The 18,814-nt window shown below is 36.5% G+C and overlaps 2 protein-coding genes across 6 annotated transcripts; one reads left to right on the plus strand and one right to left on the minus strand.

The window, feature by feature from the left end:
* Positions 1–852: 852 nt before the first annotated feature.
* Positions 853–7,134, plus strand: LOC116257298 (uncharacterized). Of its 5 annotated transcripts, none has more exons than XM_031633914.2 (8): positions 853–1,111; positions 3,303–3,449; positions 3,533–3,655; positions 3,746–3,789; positions 3,876–4,001; positions 6,451–6,535; positions 6,665–6,721; positions 6,807–7,134. In XM_031633914.2, exons 2-8 carry the CDS (start codon positions 3,306–3,308, stop codon positions 6,897–6,899), a joined length of 672 nt encoding a protein of 223 aa, XP_031489774.1. In that variant the 5' UTR covers positions 853–1,111; positions 3,303–3,305; the 3' UTR covers positions 6,900–7,134. The 5 variants fall into 5 exon arrangements, with proteins under 5 accessions (XP_031489774.1, XP_049934568.1, XP_031489771.1 ...); XM_050078611.1 differs by having other exon boundaries at positions 853–1,102; XM_031633911.2 differs by having other exon boundaries at positions 854–1,111; positions 3,288–3,449.
* A 3,512-nt stretch (positions 7,135–10,646) lies between these two features.
* Positions 10,647–17,530, minus strand: LOC116257615 (E3 ubiquitin-protein ligase At3g02290-like). The gene is made up of 5 exons (XM_031634551.2): positions 17,262–17,530; positions 16,267–16,702; positions 13,104–13,533; positions 11,947–12,056; positions 10,647–11,009 (listed from the first exon to the last, which is right to left on the minus strand). The coding sequence occupies exons 2-5, from the start codon at positions 16,384–16,386 to the stop codon at positions 10,983–10,985; spliced, it is 687 nt and encodes a 228-aa protein (XP_031490411.1). The 5' UTR covers positions 16,387–16,702; positions 17,262–17,530; the 3' UTR covers positions 10,647–10,982.
* Between the last annotated feature and the right edge of the window lie 1,284 nt (positions 17,531–18,814).

The raw sequence follows: 18,814 nt of genomic DNA on the forward strand, positions 1-18,814 counted from the left end.
GGTTTTTACGAAATTTTGTGGTTTTAGAAAGTTGTTGCTTGTTCTCTTAAATTATCTCGGTATAAACTGAAAGATCAAATACTAGTTAGTGTTCACAATACTTCATTTTAAGTTAGTTTCTAAGTTGTATGCTCTCATAAGAAAAATATAACATTCTTTTAGCGGTTCTTTTGTGCTAGCACATTATGTTTTATATATTCCTTTTGCAGTTTATTTAAATGCTGTTCAGATAAGCAGTTTCTTCATAAAATTATCACCATTTTATCCCGAATAACAAATAAAAATTGCTGCAAGTAATGTCTGAAACTTGGATAGCTGAATAAGGAAAATGCACAATATAATATAATATTGTGCAAAACACAAAAGAACTGCTAAAAAATGTTACATTTTTTTTTGGAAAGTATACAATTGCAAAACTAATTTAAAAGGTGTATTGTGAGGATGCTAACTAGCATTTGCTCTTCTATTTTATGCTGGGATATTTTAAAAGAATTTGGCTGTTTTGAGGTCGCTTGCTAATATATATATATATATATATATATACTTAACGGAAACAAAATAAATTGTCATAAGTTGCATTTGAATATTGAAATAGATCAACTTCAGATAAGAATTACATTTCATGCGATAAAACTAGAAACTTGCTACTAACATGCGCTTAACTCAACCAACTATGTTCGGTGCTACAAACAGAATTAAATAAAATAAGTTCAAGTTTATTTTCGTAGTTGAAATAAACTTGAACATAGTTTTGCAGAAAGTTCTAAAAATAAAAGTTGTGATTATGAGGCTTAGTGAAAGGGTTTAACTTATAGAGTTGAAAAATGCTTTGCATATGGGACACGACGCCTGCTTTGTCAGGAGAAAAAGGATCGACCGTTGACATTACCGCAATCGGTGCAGTTGTGCACCTACCTACCCATTTGGCACACAATCCACCAACTGCCCTTGTAGAGTTGCAGTCCGGCTTCCGTTCCGTCAAAATGGATTGAGTGGCCCCAACCTACCAGAAATTGGAGAGTACCTTTTCTTTAACTTTTGCAAATTTTGAGGCTTTGCACCATCTTTTGAATCTTCAAGCTCCAGATTCTGGGTTCTCCAGGTTAGAAAGGTGGCTACCAACTTCTCCCAATTTTAAGTTTCTTTCCTCCCAATGTTTCTTTCTGCTTCTGAAATTGTTGGCATCGAGTACTCGATCGGCGTATTGGCTTCCGTATGCTTAGGATTGCTCGGTAGCTGTTTATTTGTTTGGTTTCAATCAGTAAATTAGTGGGTGTTCATTATTTTCGATGGTGCTGCTTGGAATTGCTGAGAGAACTGCTGCGAACCACTGTGGCTTCAGGAACCTCTGTGTTCTTCTGATTATGCAAACGCTGAGTGTGTTACTTTTTCTTTTCACAATAGTTTTTTTTGTATTTAGATTGCAGAGATACCAAACTTGTACAGTTTTGAGTTTTCCATTACATTTGAAATTCTTAAATTTGGGTGCAGTTATAAACCATAATTTGGTTCATTTCATGATACTTGATCATTTCTCACTTCATTTTGCAGATTTTACGAGTTCGAACCAGATTTATTTTACGCTAACTTAGAAAATTAGTAATTGAGTTTTGCTCTTTAAATTGTTGTGAGGAGGAAAATAGTTTGAGCCAGTGGTTCACTTGTTGAAAAATTTTGAATACAGCATTATATTGAGCATATCTTCAAACCAACAAAGACAAAGCTTCAAAGGCCTAAGCATCATAGAAGTGCACAGTTGCAGATATCCTGTTAGACACGCAACCCCTAAAACTGCTCTTCATTATTGGAGTGATATTCCTATGTGTATTATCCTCGATATGGTGTAGTTGTTAAACAGATCCTCTCTGTCTGCCTCTCTTTTGGTATCCTTAATTAGTATTTGGCGATGCAACAAATTATAGAGAAGTGAAATGGATGAGAACTATACTGTTAGTGTTAGGTGTTCATAAGGACCAGGTTAGCCACCCAATGCTCAGGAACAGAGGATTTCGTAAATAAGTTGATCTTGAAGACCCGCCAAATGCAAAAGGGTTCCTAATAGTTAGGAATTGGATTGTGAAAAAAAGGCAGTGGTCTCAAAGCCTCAAACTATTGTCACAAATATCGTTCTCGGGTTTTTTATCAAGGTTTTTCTTAGGCATTAATTGGTAAGTTTGTTTTCCTTGGGAAATTCTGGCAATTCAAAATTTTTAAAAATATAAAATAATTGGGAAATATGAAAAATTGATTTTTTTAAACTGGTTTTCTCATGAAAAACATTTGTAAACGTCAAACAATTAAAATATATTTAAGATAATTTTTTGGAAAGCAATAACTTCATTTTGACGTTTTCTTAAAAATATTCAATTTCCCTTTTTTGTTCACTTTTTTCCTTTTTCTCTACTTCCTTTTTTTTGGGAAAGAATGTCAATATTTGTGATGGATCAAACCTCATCCTCAGAAAGTGAACATCTCTTCTTTTTTCTAATAAATAAGTCTGGTTGCTTAAATAGTCTGAACCTGTTCATTTTGAGCAGTTAATGTTATTGGAAGGGAAAAGAGTCACCACTTTAAGTGTCTCAGTTTGAGGTCATGCGCTCATGCGAATGTGCAGGCTCAGATCTTCAACCTCATTTTGCCCTTTACATATACCTGAGACACTCATTTAAAGCCCTAAGGACTGTAGCATGTAGGGACTTTATTTGATTTCCCCCTGGAAAAAAGGAACACTATTTGATTGCGGAAAATTCATTATCTCTTGCTGATATCCTGACCTTAATCACACACACACATATATATATATATATATATATATATATATATATAAACCTGATTCTGTTGTGCTATTACGATGAAGAGTAAAGAATCATAAACTTAGTACCATTAGATGAAGGTTCTTGACAGCATCCTGGACGTTGAGCATCTCAAACAACTGCCTGAATGGATGGCAGATCATGAATTTCATTGAGTGGTGACTACAATCAGATGCTTTTGCATGCTCACCTGATCATCCAGATTAGACATTTTTGTCTACACCAATTGACCTCACAAAGCAATCAAGTCTGTCTTCTGATATAAAAAATTACTGTCTCAAACTTATTCAGTTCTTCTCTTTGTTATTTTCCAATGAGTAATTTATTTTGTTTCTGAACGATCCTAATACTAACAGTAGCAGAAGTAGCAAGCTTCTAAGTGGGGTCTGCTGGGTCAAGTTTATGTTACTGTCTTAATTCTAAAAGCATGTGAATTAAATACGATCAAATCTGTTAAGTCTTTCTGACCTGCAGATATATCAAATCCAGAGCATGGCTCATTTGGGCATCTCAAACTCAGTGAAGAAGCTCATCCGAGTGGACATTGTTTCTGATACAGTATGTCCTTGGTGCTTTGTGGGCAAGAAAAACCTAGAGAAGGCCATGAATGCATCAAAGGATCTGTATGCTTTTGAGGTATCCGACTTTCTCTTGAGTTCATAAACCACATCATGACTCTGTTGTGCCCACTCCCAAAACAGCAAAATCTGTGATTTCAGGTTCAGTGGCATCCATATCTCTTGAATCCATCTGCACCCAAAGAAGGTGTTACAAAGATAGAGTACTACAAGATGAAGTTTGGGGAAGAACAATCAAAGCAGATACTATCTCGCATGACCAAGGTTGATTGCAAACCATATTTCTTGTGTAATACATTTATATGAGCTCACAGGCCATGGATAGTTGACAGAACCGATACATATTTTGTGCAGGTATTTCAGGGTCTTGGATTTGATTATGATACTTCTGGGCTTACGTGAGTTCGCAACCTTTCTGGTTTCTACTTTTTTCTTTTGCAATTGTTTGGACTTCCTACAGCATATATACTTATTATGATTGCAGTGGGAGTACGCTCGACAGTCACAGGTTGATAGAGTTTGCTGGGCATCAGGGTCTTGATAAGCAGAACATGCTTGTGGAAACCTTGTTTCTTAGCTATTTCTGTGAGGGAAAATTTATTGGTGACAGGTAGCTGTAATTTCTAATCTGTTTACATGTCAGTCATAGCTATTAATTAGAAAATTGTCTATTTACACTATTTAGTTTCTGTTGGCATCCCTAATAATGTGGATAATTGCTATGTTTTATAGTAGAAAAGAGTGCATGTTTGCTGAGATGTGCATGTGAAGATGGGTACACAAATTTATGATCAAGGACAAGGTCACAAACAAATATAAGAGAAACTAATAGATACAGAATGTCTTGTTAAGATGGTCTAAACATGCATAAAAGATCTGTGACACCTATGATAAAGGTTGAATTTGAAAAAGAGAGGTCACAGAATTGGGACAAGGCAGTGAATGATGCTTTAGAAAATTGTATGCCGACTTAGGCTGTTTAACTCAGGAAATAGGGGAATAGGGTTCATAACACAATCTTTATTAATTTAGGTTAGTCTTCATTATCATCATCATCATCTCATGATGGTCTTTCTGTAAATTTTAGAAGATACTTGGTTCTACATGGAAGTTGGAACCTGTGTATGTTGGTCACAAATTTCTGATGCAGTTATTATCAAAAATTACCCTTTGCCTTTTCACAAGTTTTAAGCGTGTCATTCTTGAAATTTTCATTGGGATGAAACATTTGAACTTTGAATATATGATATGATATCACTTGTAAGCTTTATAGTGCTTTTGCAATTATTGTAAATGGATACCGGGACCAAAGGGGGACCGGCATAAAATAAAAAAAGTTTACATGCAAATCTTAAAAAAAATTATTTATCTTATATAAAAATTTTGAGAAATGATGTTTCGGCCCTTGGCAAAATTTTGAAACTATAATTGGCCCCCCTTCATGAAAAATTCCTGGCTCCACTCCTGGATAGTTTTATTATATCATGGAGACTAGATAATTTATCAAGTCATAATTTGTGCCTTTGTCTATCACATAACTGATGGTGTGGTTATGCTTGTAGTTTTGTTATCATTTGTACTCTAATTGGGCTTGGACTGATGCAATAAAAAGAGGCTTTTCTCCAAGAATTTATTCAGTTTGTGTTTCGTTTTCTGAACGCCTTCCATTATTTGATTGGCATAATTATCTTGAATTTATCATGACATTAGCATAGGTAGTCTCATCTGCACTTTAGGGGCTATTTACCTAGCCTAGATGTTTAAAATCCACACTTAGGATGTCAAAATTTTATGGATTTATGACCTTAGGATGCATAGAATTTACAGCTTCAGGATGTGCAAATTTACATATTTGCAAGTTTTCATGCCCAGAATTTAGGGAAAAAAAAAAACTTTGGCGGTGTTGAGAAGAAGTGATTATATATCCCACTTGTCAAAGCTGATAAAATACGTGTGCAATCAAATCTGGATTTTTTTTTTCATTTTTCAGTTTGCACATTGAATGCTTCCACCTGATGCTGTTTATTGAATCTTTTTAAATTGGTATTGTCATTGGTTTGTTATATATCTTGTTTTATTTCAAAAAACAAGAGAAGGAAGGATAATATAGATGGGAATAACGCATAGGTCCTAGGGATGATGAGAACTTTTATATATCAACATTCTCACCGCTAAGCATTTTGCTAGATGTTGCTGCCACTAAGTTTCTTTTTGGGTCTATTGCCTGTCTGTTCATTTGATAGGTAGATTTGGCCTTTGTTGATGGATGATTCTAAGGAGCATGTTTTTCAATCCTTCTTGTAGAAACACGAACACAAAGAAAAAGAATACGAAGAACACGATGTAACGTGGAAAAACCCTCAACAAGAGGAAAAAAACCACGGGTGAGGAGGAGCTAGTTGCCCACTAGCCGCCAGACTCTCTCTCTCTTAAGATTTCATTACACATAAGGATTAGGGTTACACGACTTAAGTAATGCCCAACAAGGGCTACAAGATGGATTGGGTATGGATCCGGACCTGGTCCCGAGACCCGTCTAACATACTTCAACACTTCTCATACAAAGAACCTCACTGATTCAAGATATAGGGGCTTCTTCACAAAGATGAAAAAGTGGCACAAGGGATTTATGTTAAACAATGCTTGGTCTGACCCATTCCCCTGGAAAACAGCTTTTGTAGAGTCATCTCTTTTCAAGCAAGAGCTGGTCCTTCTTTTCTATTTGAAATGTATGCATCCTTAAATGTCTAAGCACATAGTTTTCAGTGATCGACAACCCAAATTAGAACATGATATCTTTGTCCTTGTTTTACCTTCTAGAAGAAGCCATCCAAATGGGCCAACACATTTTTGTAAGGTACTATAGTTGCACATTCTGAAACAATGCAAAGAAGAAATCTTTGATTCGAGTTGCATAACTTCAGCTAATGCCTGTTTGCATATCGATATAGGCTAATAGGTCAATATCCTTACTTTCATTTGTTCTTGAGAATAAATTGTGATTATTACATATTCATTTTGGCACTTTGGAGATATCCTTTGCTTCGGTCATTATGCAGGCAAGTTCTTCTGGAGGCTGCTAATAAGGTTGGGATCACAGGAGCAGAAGAGTTACTCAATGATCCAAACAAAGGCCTTGCTGAGGTTCTTTTCTAAGAAAAGTTCCATCATTGTTATCTCTTCATTTAATTGTTTGATATCATTGTTTCTTTTTTATCTTAATCTTTTGGCTGATTTTGATTGAAATGCTCGTCTATACTTGGTGTCGAAAAGGTTGAAGAGGAGGTCAGGAAGAACTCCACCTTTGTTAGGGGAGTCCCACACTTTACAGTGAGTCACCATGTTCACTTTGCAAAGGATACTCTAGCATTTTAACGTTTGCACAATCCTAAACTTGATACAATTTCCTTTGTAGATTAATGGCAAGCACAAGCTAAGTGGTGCCCAACCTCCTGAGGTATTTCTTAATGCTTTCCAAGCTGTTGCCAATGAAAATTCGCAATCTTAGATGAATATATCTACACGATACTTGTTAAATAAACTGCTGAAAATGGTGATTCAGAATCTTAGATTTTAAAACGTGGGTGTGAAGCTTATATGTTTGTTCAAAATAAGCTCCTGCTATTGCTAATGACAACCTCCAATCTTAGATTGTCAAATTAGCTGTGATTTCTATTAGTTGAACTTTCATTAGATCATGTTCTCCAATTTCTGGAATGAATTTGTGCCATGCTTCCGGTTGAGCTTCGTTTGCCTATAAAACATGTAAAAGAAACAAAACCAGATTGTGGGTAAAAATGGTGGCAGTATTCCATTTCTCAGTTTAGGACCTACATTCGACGTGATTATGCTTTTGAGAAAAAGCTTAATGGCGATTTTTATGTGGTTGAAGCAGCGTTATGATCATAGACCTGTATTAATACAAATCAACCTTCTGATTTTTAGCACAAGCTTGCTCACTTGTTCAAAATGGCAGTACCAGAAATTCATCAATGCCGATTGCATCTGTATTTTCAGCCTTATCAAGAAAATGCAATTTTGAGATCAGGAAAAATAATTTATGCGGATTAATCCCTGTTCCGGGCCGGTAGGATCATCTTCAGAACCTGCTTACAGTCTTTCAATGCCAATGGTCCAGTACCCACAAACTAATCCGTGCAGATGGTATCTAGTTCTCCTACAGGCTCAGCTTTATCCCCAAAAAAAAAAAAAACAGAGACATTCAATTAAAATAATAAAAATAACACCAACAACTGCTTTTGAAATTCAAAAAAAAAAAAGAAAACTTTCTTATTACTTCAACAAACACGTAAGATGTAATCGTAAAAGTTCACTCTAAAAAGAAAATGTGTAATCTGCAACACAAGGCTTACATTCTCATGAGCATGAAGGCTTCACCTCAAGTGCACAAAGGCTCTAACAAAAGGGTGAAACTTGAACCGTATATTATTGACAATACTTTGTACATGCATGAGGTTGAATAGGGGATCCATCGACCTAACTTTCACCATCTGATCACCTTGGAATTGACGGCCTAAATAGTTTCCATCAAGTTTTAGCATTCGTGGGTCTAATAGTTACCTACCTATATATATGTATATACATTGGTAGGTCCAGACCACTAGGTCATTGAGAAAAACTAGACCGCTTAAACTCAATCATTGAAATGTTTTTTTTTTTTTTTGCAATCTAAGCTTACTGATATGATCTTCAAAGTAAATTGATGGGAAACATATATTAGGGTAATCATTTTTTTAATGTAATTATATTTTATCATAAGTAAATCTAGACGGTTCATATAACTCAAAATTTTGATAGTGGAAAAATCCCTATGTTTCGTAAAAACAACTCAAGTTAAAGCATATTTTATAACGAATTAGTTTTTATAGACATATTAGGATGTTTTATATTTTTAGCAAAATAAAGGATCTGGTTTTTATCCCTGACCTACCAATTTTTTAGCTAAAGACAAGTAAATAAACCCCTTTGTAAAATCTGAACTACGGAACATTTTCCCACTTCCCGTTTTCAGTCGCACTGTTTTAAACATTTCGAGCGCATGTGAATGGTTGAAGTCATTTGAAGGCAGCTAATTGAAAAAGCCCACAAATATCTGTGAACATCTTATTAAGTCACTTGAAGATTGAAAATAGTTTGGAGAATAGATTACAACGGAGCCACATATGATTTTGGTAATCTACAAACCACCGGCCAATTTTTGAAAAGCTTACGAATTGGCGTCACCATTTGATAGTAATTTACAAGTGGCTGCTTCCACTAAGTTCTCAACCTAACCGTGGTCTAACGAGGGTTAGCATCAAAATCTGGCAAAGTGGCTAGGTGGTTCTCAACCAAAATAAATAAATAAATAAATAAATAAACAAATAAATAAATAAATCTGATTTTGAGTCCACACTTTTTAAGTTAAAGTGTAGACTTGAAATCCACGTAGGGGATAGAAGCTGAAATCTACAGTTTGATACAATTATAGATTTCGGCTATCATGAATTTGAGATTGATTCATGGGGAATCAAACACAACCTAAGATCTTATTTTTGCCACCAGAAGCACCACTAGGAGAATGCACCGCTGTTGATTTTGTTGTTTGCAAGAGTGGTTCTGAGAATCCGACTCAAACGCGGAACGGAAGACGTCTGCTCGGTCTATTTGGGTGGAACGTTGCACCTGATGCATTCACAACACGTAGAGCGCTCTATTCCGTGTGTTCTTTCATCCATCAGTTGGTCTTACGCATAGTTGGCAAACCCGTGATCGGACTCGAATTGGCTGATGATCAGGTCACCAGGTCACCGAGTTTACTCATCGACTCAGTGAGTTGACTCGTTGACTCTGATTAAGTTTTAAAATAACCTGAATTGAGTCAGGCTGAGTCGGGCCAAGTCGAGGGTGAGACTGGTCAACCTCGACTCGTTGCCAGGTTTTCTAGCGATCTTAGTTGACTCATGATTCCCTAGCCAACTCAATGAGTCAGCTAACTATGGTCTTGCATGCCAGTTCCACCATTCAAGGAAACGCCCTTGTTCCTACAACGACGTGTTCCGTGCAATTAAATAAGGTGTGCTTGCTCGGAAGGGAGGATAACTCATCCATGGCAGCCTTAGTCGCTCAGGAACCGACTTGTTAGTCGCTTATGGCTTTGTCGTTGTTTGATATCGCAGAGACATTTTTTCTCTCTCATTATCAGGGGTCCAATGTCCCCGTCTAATGTTCCAATTTTATCGGATGTCTCGAAAGAGGACAGCATTTCCCTGCCTATCAAACATTAGCATAGGTTTCTCTTCCTGTATGTTCGATATAGCATGGATAAATTATCTTAGAAGTAGTAGTCTTGTAGTCAGACAGTATAGGCGCCTATATATAAGATAAGATCATAAGCCCTATGTCGACATGACGCGAAGACAATACAAGCTTATCATTTTATACAGTGCTGAAACTCTTACTTGTGGCATTGCAATTTGCAAAGTAGACCTGTATAAGTCGACAAGAGGGACCTTCATATAACTTTGCCAGATAAAAAGTTGTACCATAAAACTAATGTTCGTCTGATTGGTATCGTGGATGAATGAATTTGTAAAATGTTATTGGAAAACCAAATTATATTAATCACATCTAAGATGGCATATGAATGGCAAACTCGAAAAAAAAAAGTCGTTTTATAACAAGTTTTATCCGGAGTTGATAGCATTCTTGCTACCCATTTTTGCATATTACAAACCGTCGATGGAATCTGTGCATATGCTTTTAAAAATTGTGTCAAAGGAACGTCCGAAGTGATGAAATGCCTTGAATGCATTTCAGACTTCACCTGTTTTCCTGTTTCTAACAACTAAAGCCGATCGGGACGAGGAAGATGTCCACGACAGACCAGAAATGGAGAGACTAAGTTTGATTCAAAAATGGTATGAGATATGATCAATATATCATAAAATGGGACTCGTGAAGTTATATCCAATGAGGTCCCACGGGAGAAAAGAAAAGAAAATACGAGTTTTGAATGGACTTCTCCTGACTGTAAGCTCTGGACAGAGAACTTCTTGATAATACACAATACAAAACTAGTTCTAAGTTTCTAACAGTTTAGCTTTTAGTTCCATCAAAGGATTAGTAGACAAAACGTCAATTCTTCTGCACCCCTATACTCCCAAATCTCAACCTGCAAGGCCTTTAAGAGAGAACAGAAGAGTACCAACGGTGGACAACTCCTAGAAAAATAAATCCCATTGTGTGCAAAATATATACAACAATGCATGTCATTGGTCCCCAACAAGAGTTTAAGAGTTCATTCAACGAAGTATGACTTGTATCGAAGAGATTTCCTATATATATGTATACATATTCCAGAGGGAGAAGACATGCTATCCATCTCCTCAACAGGAAACATCCAACTTCCTGTATTAACTCATGTAGTAAAACTGTACCGGTGAACATAGCGAAAAAGCAAATTATTTGTGTTACTTACAAGGACATTCACAGTTTAGAAACAGAAAAGGTTGGAACATTACCAAGTTATGCACAGATGTTTTCCGGCTTCTTAACACCATGTGATGAATGATAATAACTGAAGAATTCATCATGGACTTTCACTAAAAACCATTTCCTGAAAGGACAACAAAGGAACAAAGCACTCTAGTAAGAAGGGAGCCAAAAACATTCAATATTCCAAATTATCTGAACTGCCTCAATGTGCAGTATGTTTGATACTTGATATTTGCATCCTCCAGCACAATGTCAACGCTGTTTCATGTAGACATTTAACAGCTTCAAATCATTGCCACAAATATTATTCTTGGGTTTCTATCGGCAAGTTTTTTCTTGGGTATTAATTGGGAAGTTTGTTTTTCTCAAAAAGATATAGGGATTCCAGAAAACTTAATATAAAAAAAATAGGAAAACAAATTTGGGTTTTCTACTAATTTCTTACAGCATTGATAAAAAAACACAAAATCTATGATAACACGCTAAATGAAACCTAAGAACAAATTTTTTTTGGAAAATTTCATGATTTTTTCCATTTTCTTCATTTTGCTTTATATTCCATGTTGCTGACGGCAATGTTGTCTCTTCGGGAGAGGCAAAACATTCTCCAATACTTCTTGGTGACAATAGTATGGGTTTGTGTCATCCTTGCAGCAAGTGTGGATGAGAGTGCGTCACCTATTCTAGTAACCAGCATCTCTATCTTGGCAACACAAATAACCATCACTCAATTGCTCAAGCACCATCTAACAAAGCCAAGATGTCTCTAAATTGGTCGATCAGAAAAGCCACTACAGTGATTTTCCCAATTTCGATCTATTATTTATATCAAAACTCCTCATGTAAGAACCTTTCACAAATCTATCTTCTATTTTGTGACTGTGCAAGACAGTTTACAATTGCATCATGAAGCCACTGCAAACCAGATGCTGCAGCAGCAGTGCTTGCTGAAAGAAAATAACAACCATGAGAAAGACAAGAACCTAAAAAGCCTCCACATCTTCGAGATGAATAAAAATAGGAAAAAAGAAAGAAACATGGAAGTGAAAAGCAAGTACCTTTCCACAAACAGGACAATTATCACTTCTTTCCATCCATTCATATATACAACCAAGGTGGAAATGGTGAGAGCATTGTGTCATTATCTTAGGGTCTTCAGGAGTATATTCTGCAAGACATGACAATCATCAACTGCAAAACTTGTTCCTAAGAGAATGGGTAAATTATAGCATTTTCTACTGTCCAAAACAGAAGGCCCCAACCAAATCTCATTCTGAGAATCACCACCTCACAGTTGATACATGATAGAACCAACAACCAGTATCAATAAGAGACAAAATCATTGATAAAACAAAAAACAAACATTTTGAGATCCATCAACAGTGAAACCAAATAAAGTTGACAAAGTGTGTCCTCCAAGTAGCATATGCTGCAAATGTCGTTTCATATCTCGTAATGTTCTTAAACAGATGATAATAACTGAATAAGCTTGTCTTTAATTTATTACTATACTTCAAATGTATCTCCAAACCATTTCAATCAAGAACTTTTAAAGATAATCCAATTTCCACTAGGATCAAGGCAGGAGCCAAAATTCAATCATAGCAGTCAGCTACGATGCATACTTAAAAATTAATTTGGATACAAGGAAAAAGAATCCAAGAGTTGATGTTCACTAGATCTCAGAGATACTATTACAGAAATCAAAAATTGAGAACTGAAGATCTTGATCTATAAATCTACAGTAACAAAGTCTCTGCAAAGTGGAGTATCATTAAGCCGAAAAGAAATTGGAACTGAACAAATGATAATGGAAACAGCTTTTCTATGAAGTTGCAATTTCACATGAGAATCATTATAAGAACAAATGCAAGAGATGGACAAAAGCAATAGATGGTTGAACGAATTCATGACGGTTATTTCTAGACACCAGACACATGAGCCATGGGTGCTCTGTGCACTAAGTTCCTAAACGATAAATCAAACTATCAGCAGCAGGTCCAAGAATGCCTGCTTTTGGTAACAAAGGATTCATCAGGTGTTGCAGCTGATTGCTTGATTCCAGGCTTTGCTACTATAAGAAATTATGTAAGTGTACAGATATACATACATATATATATATATATATATATATATATATATATATATATATATGGCCAATAAGCAAAAACTAGGAACATAAATGTGCACTGTCATCCACCCACTTTGAGCTTACCTTCGAGGCATGTAGGGCAGACATCCTCGTCTTCAGATGATGGAAACATATATGTTACTCCACTTGCAACTTTTGCCAATAAATGCCTCCCAGATGAATCAGAACAAACTATTTTTGAATGTCCTTCATAATCTGCCCCATTTCTCTTCTCTTGTATGGATTCAACAGCACCACTACTACTACTTCTGAGAGGCTCGGATTCCTCATGAAAATGGCTAGAAGCTTTTTCACGCCTTGACACCAGCCCATCACGTTGTAGACGAGCATATCTGGAGTCAGCATCATATGGCAATGGCCTTGGTGGAGAGCGGTAGATACCAGACAAAGAATTGTCAACGGAAGCTGAGACAAGTCCAGCTGCTGCTAAAGGGGTTGCTCCTTGATTAGGTGAAGCAACCCGGTTCTCTCCATGTTGAAATAATGAAGTGTACTGAACAAAAATTGGACAGTTAGGATGCGTTACTCTTCATTTCTAAAAGGTGCTAGTGGGGAAGGAATTCAAGAAGAGTCCCTTAGAAACCAGAACTCACGGCACTGGATTGATAAACTTGAAAAAAAACGAAGGTTGTTCCAAGACACCAATTCACATGCACAGTCTATGTCGAACATGAAAGTGTGAAACTGATGCACCTTTTTACGTTTTCATTTGAGAGAAGCGAAAACCTTACATGGGGAATTCACATCTCAGAACAATGCCTGGACTGGACACAAGATAGAGCAATGTAATCAGAATGTACGTATGAGTAAAGTATGATGTTATAAAGCCAGGTGGTTCAAGAAGTAAGGCATCTCACGTTTCTTGGGACCCATAAAGAGAACAAAGTTACAAAAAAAGACAACTGGGAAAAGAACTGAAAGTAAAGAAACATTCATATTAGAACTGAAAATGAAATTGAGTAGAAATGGAACAGAATGCAAACCAAAAGGAAAATAAAATTGGAAAAGAAAATGGAATTATATAGGAAAGAGACATTATGCTTCTTTCAGTAAATAAAAACGTTATTTGTGCTACAATGAATATGATATGAAATTAAAAAAGGTCATGACATAAAAATTTAACAAGAAATAGCATTTGCAGTTTATAATACTGTAGAGCACTATCTTTTGATTTTCAAATTGAAATCACAGATAAGTGTGTGTGCCCCCATTAGGAAAAGCTGATCCTAGAAAAGCTTAATCATCTTATTAGGTGAAAAATTAGTGCTAACACCGATGATACATTTTTACTTGAAGTAGTAACTCAAAAAAAAAAAGAAACTAACTCAAAATAGTGATACTCTCTCTCTTTCTCAATAATTTAGCTAACTTTCAGTTTAAAACTACCATCTGGCTCATCCCAGAAATACATTCTGACAACTTGGTAGTAAAATAAAAAAACATTTATTCCTAAAAATACCATTTCGTGCAGAAGAAAGGTTTCTTATTGAAATAAAAATATGCATGGACATGTAAAAAATATGAAATGCCAATATCTTAGGCAACTTTCTATTTAGAATTAGCAGCTGGCCCATTTGAAAAATACATTCTAACAATTTGATAGAAAACTAAAAAGGCATTATTCTTAAAAAAATACTATTTCATGCAGGAGAAAGGTTTCTAATTTCCAAGAATATACCTAGATACCAATAGCTCACATTCTCAACTGGCACTGCCACGTTAGAATTCTCATAACTTGGTGGAAAAATCTTGACCCTTGTCTCAGATCCCCACATCAACACATGGGAACTCCAGAGGGCCTCGATAATTAATTTCAATCTAATATTCTCAATCAAGTACCGTAACAAATCTGTGAGAATCCTTCACATCAATTGTTTTTTATTATATGAAGATTCTTAACAATTTATTCAAACACAGCCTAAATGGAATACTTTCCTCTCTAAAAGGGTTTCCAATGTCTTGGGCTTCTGAAGCAACCATTCCTATGTCTATATAACACTTCCACAGACTATAGAAAAACACAATAGATTTAAATCTACTAGTTAAAACTTCTAAAGGAATGCTACTTTATAAGAATTAGTTGAAAATTTTGTGACATTCCAACTACAAGCTTCTTCTACTGTGTTACAAATGATCGTTAGAGACTTTCAAGATGCCCAAGTCACACGTCTTCTGATAACTTACTCTACAAAGAGCAGTGTATTCTTTACGGTTCCCAGTCAGTGGTGGAGCTTCGTTGTAACTGGTGTGGGCAATTGCCACACCAGTACACAAAATTTACTTTATTTGAATATAGAAACTTCATTAATTTTAGTATTTTTACATATGAGTGCCCCTTAAAGATTGAAATTTAAACTTAGGATGCCCCTGAGCCAGAAATTTCTGGCTCTGCCACTGTTCCCAGTTGGCACAAACTCTTTTTTTCTTTCAAGCTGTTTTCATAGAGAATATCTAAAAGTCTTTAATATGGAGAACTTGGTAAAGAGCACAAAAGGATACAAGGACTTGTAGAACTTTCAGTATCTTTTAACAAATATATAAATTAAAAAAAAAAATACTTGAAAAATATCACAATAGACTGCAGGACTATGTCTAAGACAAAGTAGATATTGCTTCACACTTTCTCAAGTATGGCAACAAAAATGCTGATTTCAGATATGCCAGGATATTGATGTTGCCATTGACAGTCCATTTTTTGTGACCAAATATTGGCTTATGATTGCCACAGACATACCAAGAGTTTCAAACACAATACTCTCTGTCATGCATGTATTTTCCGCTGATCCTCCCCATGCCTACACATGTGCACCCAAAGTCACCAAAGCAGGCCCCTTCATGGATTTCAGATATGTCAGAATATTGATGGTGCCAGACTATAATGACAGTCCATTTTTTGTGAGCAATATTGGTTTATGATTACCACAGACATGCCAAGAGTTTCAAACGCAATACTCTGTGTCATGCATGTATGCTCGCTGATCCTCTCCCATGCCTACACATGTGCACCCAAAGTCACCAAAGTAGGGCCCTTCATGTGTGCACGATGTAAGCATTTTTTCATGCAACAAGGATGAACCTATTTCTGTAAGAGCCAGCCCCAACTATTAACCAGACCCATTTCAACAATTTCATCATTCTAACAATTTTAGAAAACTGAACATGAGAGCAACAAATAAATGCCATCCGCACAGGACATGAATATCCATGCTTTCTGTTGGAACCATACCGCATGCAAAAGCTGTTGAATGAAGCATCTCAGGCAGATGCAATGTCTGTACATAGATCCATTAGAGTATGCCAACTCCTCAAACTCCTCTGGGCGCAAGCAGCAACATGCCGAACCCATATCGCTGCTTTCTTCACAAAGCTGTAGATAAGATTGACGCTTATAAATTTTCTTTAAGCACAACCTCCCAAAGGCGTCTTCTATCTAGAAACCACAAGACCAGAGTATATTTTGCGGAATGGCTTTTGACTAAAAATAGCCAGAATTTTCCCGAGAGAGCACTGTCTGTGAGACTAAACGCCAGCTTTTACAGACGGCCACTCTCTCCTCCAGTATGTAAGTCACAAATTGAATCCCATCTCGCAAACGACGCCAGATTTAGCACCCATAAAATCAAATTTTAGAGCTATCCGTGCTCCAACTTGACCAACTTGACCTAGCCCAATTAAAAGGAAAAACATAAGATCAGTTGCCGCTTATTATGATTCATATGGCAAACATAAAGAAAGATTCTGCAAGACGTCGTTAAAACGCCAAAAACAAGGCGGACTAATCCGATCACGAATTCAAATATAAGAGTTGACCTTCTATTGTCAAAAGAAAAGGAGACAATTTACGCCATTAAAATCGGCCTTGAATAACAATAATCATAGACCACCTCTACGCATAAACGACAGCTACAGAATTCCACGTAATAAACCAAAAAAATAATAATAAGAATAAGAATAAAAGGAAAAACTCATCGCCGACAGCCCCAGAAGGGAACGTTCAAGAGAATGCCGTCCACAACAAATAAAATAGACCAAATTTTCAGCTCAAGTGCCAACCCCGAATTTCAACAGACAAACACACTGAAGAGATGGGAAAGACAATAAAACACTCATATGGGGCATGCCAACGGCAAAAAATCAAAAATCGACATACTTGATCATCAATTCAGGCGTAAAGAACGACCAATAACAGATAGAGTACTCTGAAATCATAGATTTTCTTACCTTCTGGGCATCAGCGATCTTAAACCCAAAAGAAAAACTTGATCAGGAAGCATTTATAGATCTGCAGACAGCCGATGTGTTCCTCCCGACGGAGTCATCAGTACCTCCCGTCGGCGGAGCTGACAAGGAGGAAGCTCCCCGAATGCGGAGGGTTTTGGGGAGGTGTAAATTGGTGAGCTCCCAATTGCAGACAAATGTGATGATCATTAGTATAGGAAAAATACTTGTAGATTTGGTGGGAACAACGCTAAATGTGAGAGAGGGAGGGTGGGGGGGGGGGGGAAGAGAGAGAGAGAGTCGATATTCATATGGCATGGAAAAATTTTAATAAATAAATGAAGCACCTAACATTTGGTCGTAAAAATACTCTAAGGGGGCGTTTGTTTGCCTGGTGAAATAATGTAATTAGAGTGACAAACTTTATGTCCTTCTGTGGTACTTTTGCTTTTAGAATAATGTTTTAAGGGGCATGAGATAATTAGTCCGAGCAGGAGTTGTATAGATGTTTCGAATAAGTGACTGATTATAAAGAAACTTCCAACAAATCAAAATCAAACCATATAAGTGTGATTGACTCCGGATAACAAATCACTAAATCTGAGGCAAATGAAAATGTGACTTTAGGAGGAGGCCAGCAAATAGAAGAAAGCATATCTAATTCCCTCCTTCTATCCAACCTTGGCTCATTCAACAAAGAAGTGTCTCCAATTGACAAGGTCAAGTCTTTTTTGTGAAATCAACAGCAGACCATTCTTAGTCAGCAGTCCAGAGCATGAAATATATTTGTTTTGATTCTCGTAGATGTTACTCTTAAGCACCCTGTTAGCAGTAAGAGGCGCTATATTGAATTGAAAGTTGTTCATTGTCTACCCAAGTTTCAATGCAACTAAAAAACAATGAGACTGGAAGGGCCATCCAGCCTCCTATTAGTAAGCGTGGGCATTGGGCCACCCTGGCCCGACAACGAGTCGGACTCCGGTCAGCCCAACATCCAAAAACCGGGTTTCGGCCTAGCCCGACTCGGAAAACCTGCCTTTTTCCCGGGCTCGAACCCGAGTCGAGCTGGGTACCGAGCACCCAGCGGTAGCTCGGCCCCGTGCCCTGCCTTACATATGAGCAGTGCATAACCCCACTCACCCTGAATGATTGTCAAACTAGTTTTGTAAAAAGATGCACCTTCAACTGTGGTCCTTTTAAAGTAGTGTGTTTTGTGTTTGATTAAAAGTTACTGTAAACAATGACATTCATGACACTTAAGTTATGTACAGTAAAATTATGAGAGAAAATATGGTAGTTTCGCCTCCATATACAAAAAACAATACTCTATTTTTATTATAGCTTCTCTTTATTTTTATTTTTAGAGGGCATTGTGTTCGTCATATAATTCAAGTGAAGAAACCAAAACTGCTTTTTTTTTTTTGTAAAAAGTTATATTTTTAAAATGTCGTCAAAATACAACAATTTTGTTTAACTATAAACGAAATATGTCTAATTTCAATTCAGAAGTCTAATTTCATTACGCGTTGAGTTTGAGCTCGACTGATTAAGGCTCG

The sequence above is a fragment of the Nymphaea colorata genome, chromosome 7, assembly GCF_008831285.2.
Source record: "Nymphaea colorata isolate Beijing-Zhang1983 chromosome 7, ASM883128v2, whole genome shotgun sequence".
Lineage (NCBI taxonomy): Eukaryota > Viridiplantae > Streptophyta > Magnoliopsida > Nymphaeales > Nymphaeaceae > Nymphaea > Nymphaea colorata.

What these genes read in the sequence shown, in the direction of transcription:
- LOC116257298 (XM_031633910.2), top strand. An exon ending in TACTATCTCGCATGACCAAG is followed by an intron (nt 3,656 to 3,745) that starts GTTGATTGCAAA and finishes TATTTTGTGCAG; the next exon opens with GTATTTCAGGGTCTTGGATT. An exon ending in CAAACAAAGGCCTTGCTGAG is followed by an intron (nt 6,536 to 6,664) that starts GTTCTTTTCTAA and finishes GGTGTCGAAAAG; the next exon opens with GTTGAAGAGGAGGTCAGGAA.
- LOC116257615 (XM_031634551.2), bottom strand. Translation starts at nt 16,386, where the DNA reads ATGGGTTCGGCATGTTGCTGCTTGCGCCCAGAGGAGTTTGAGGAGTTG. An exon ending in CTGCCCTACATGCCTCGAAG is followed by an intron (nt 12,057 to 13,103) that starts GTAAGCTCAAAG and finishes CATGTCTTGCAG; the next exon opens with AATATACTCCTGAAGACCCT. An exon ending in ATTGTCCTGTTTGTGGAAAG is followed by an intron (nt 11,010 to 11,946) that starts GTACTTGCTTTT and finishes TTGTCCTTTCAG; the next exon opens with GAAATGGTTTTTAGTGAAAG.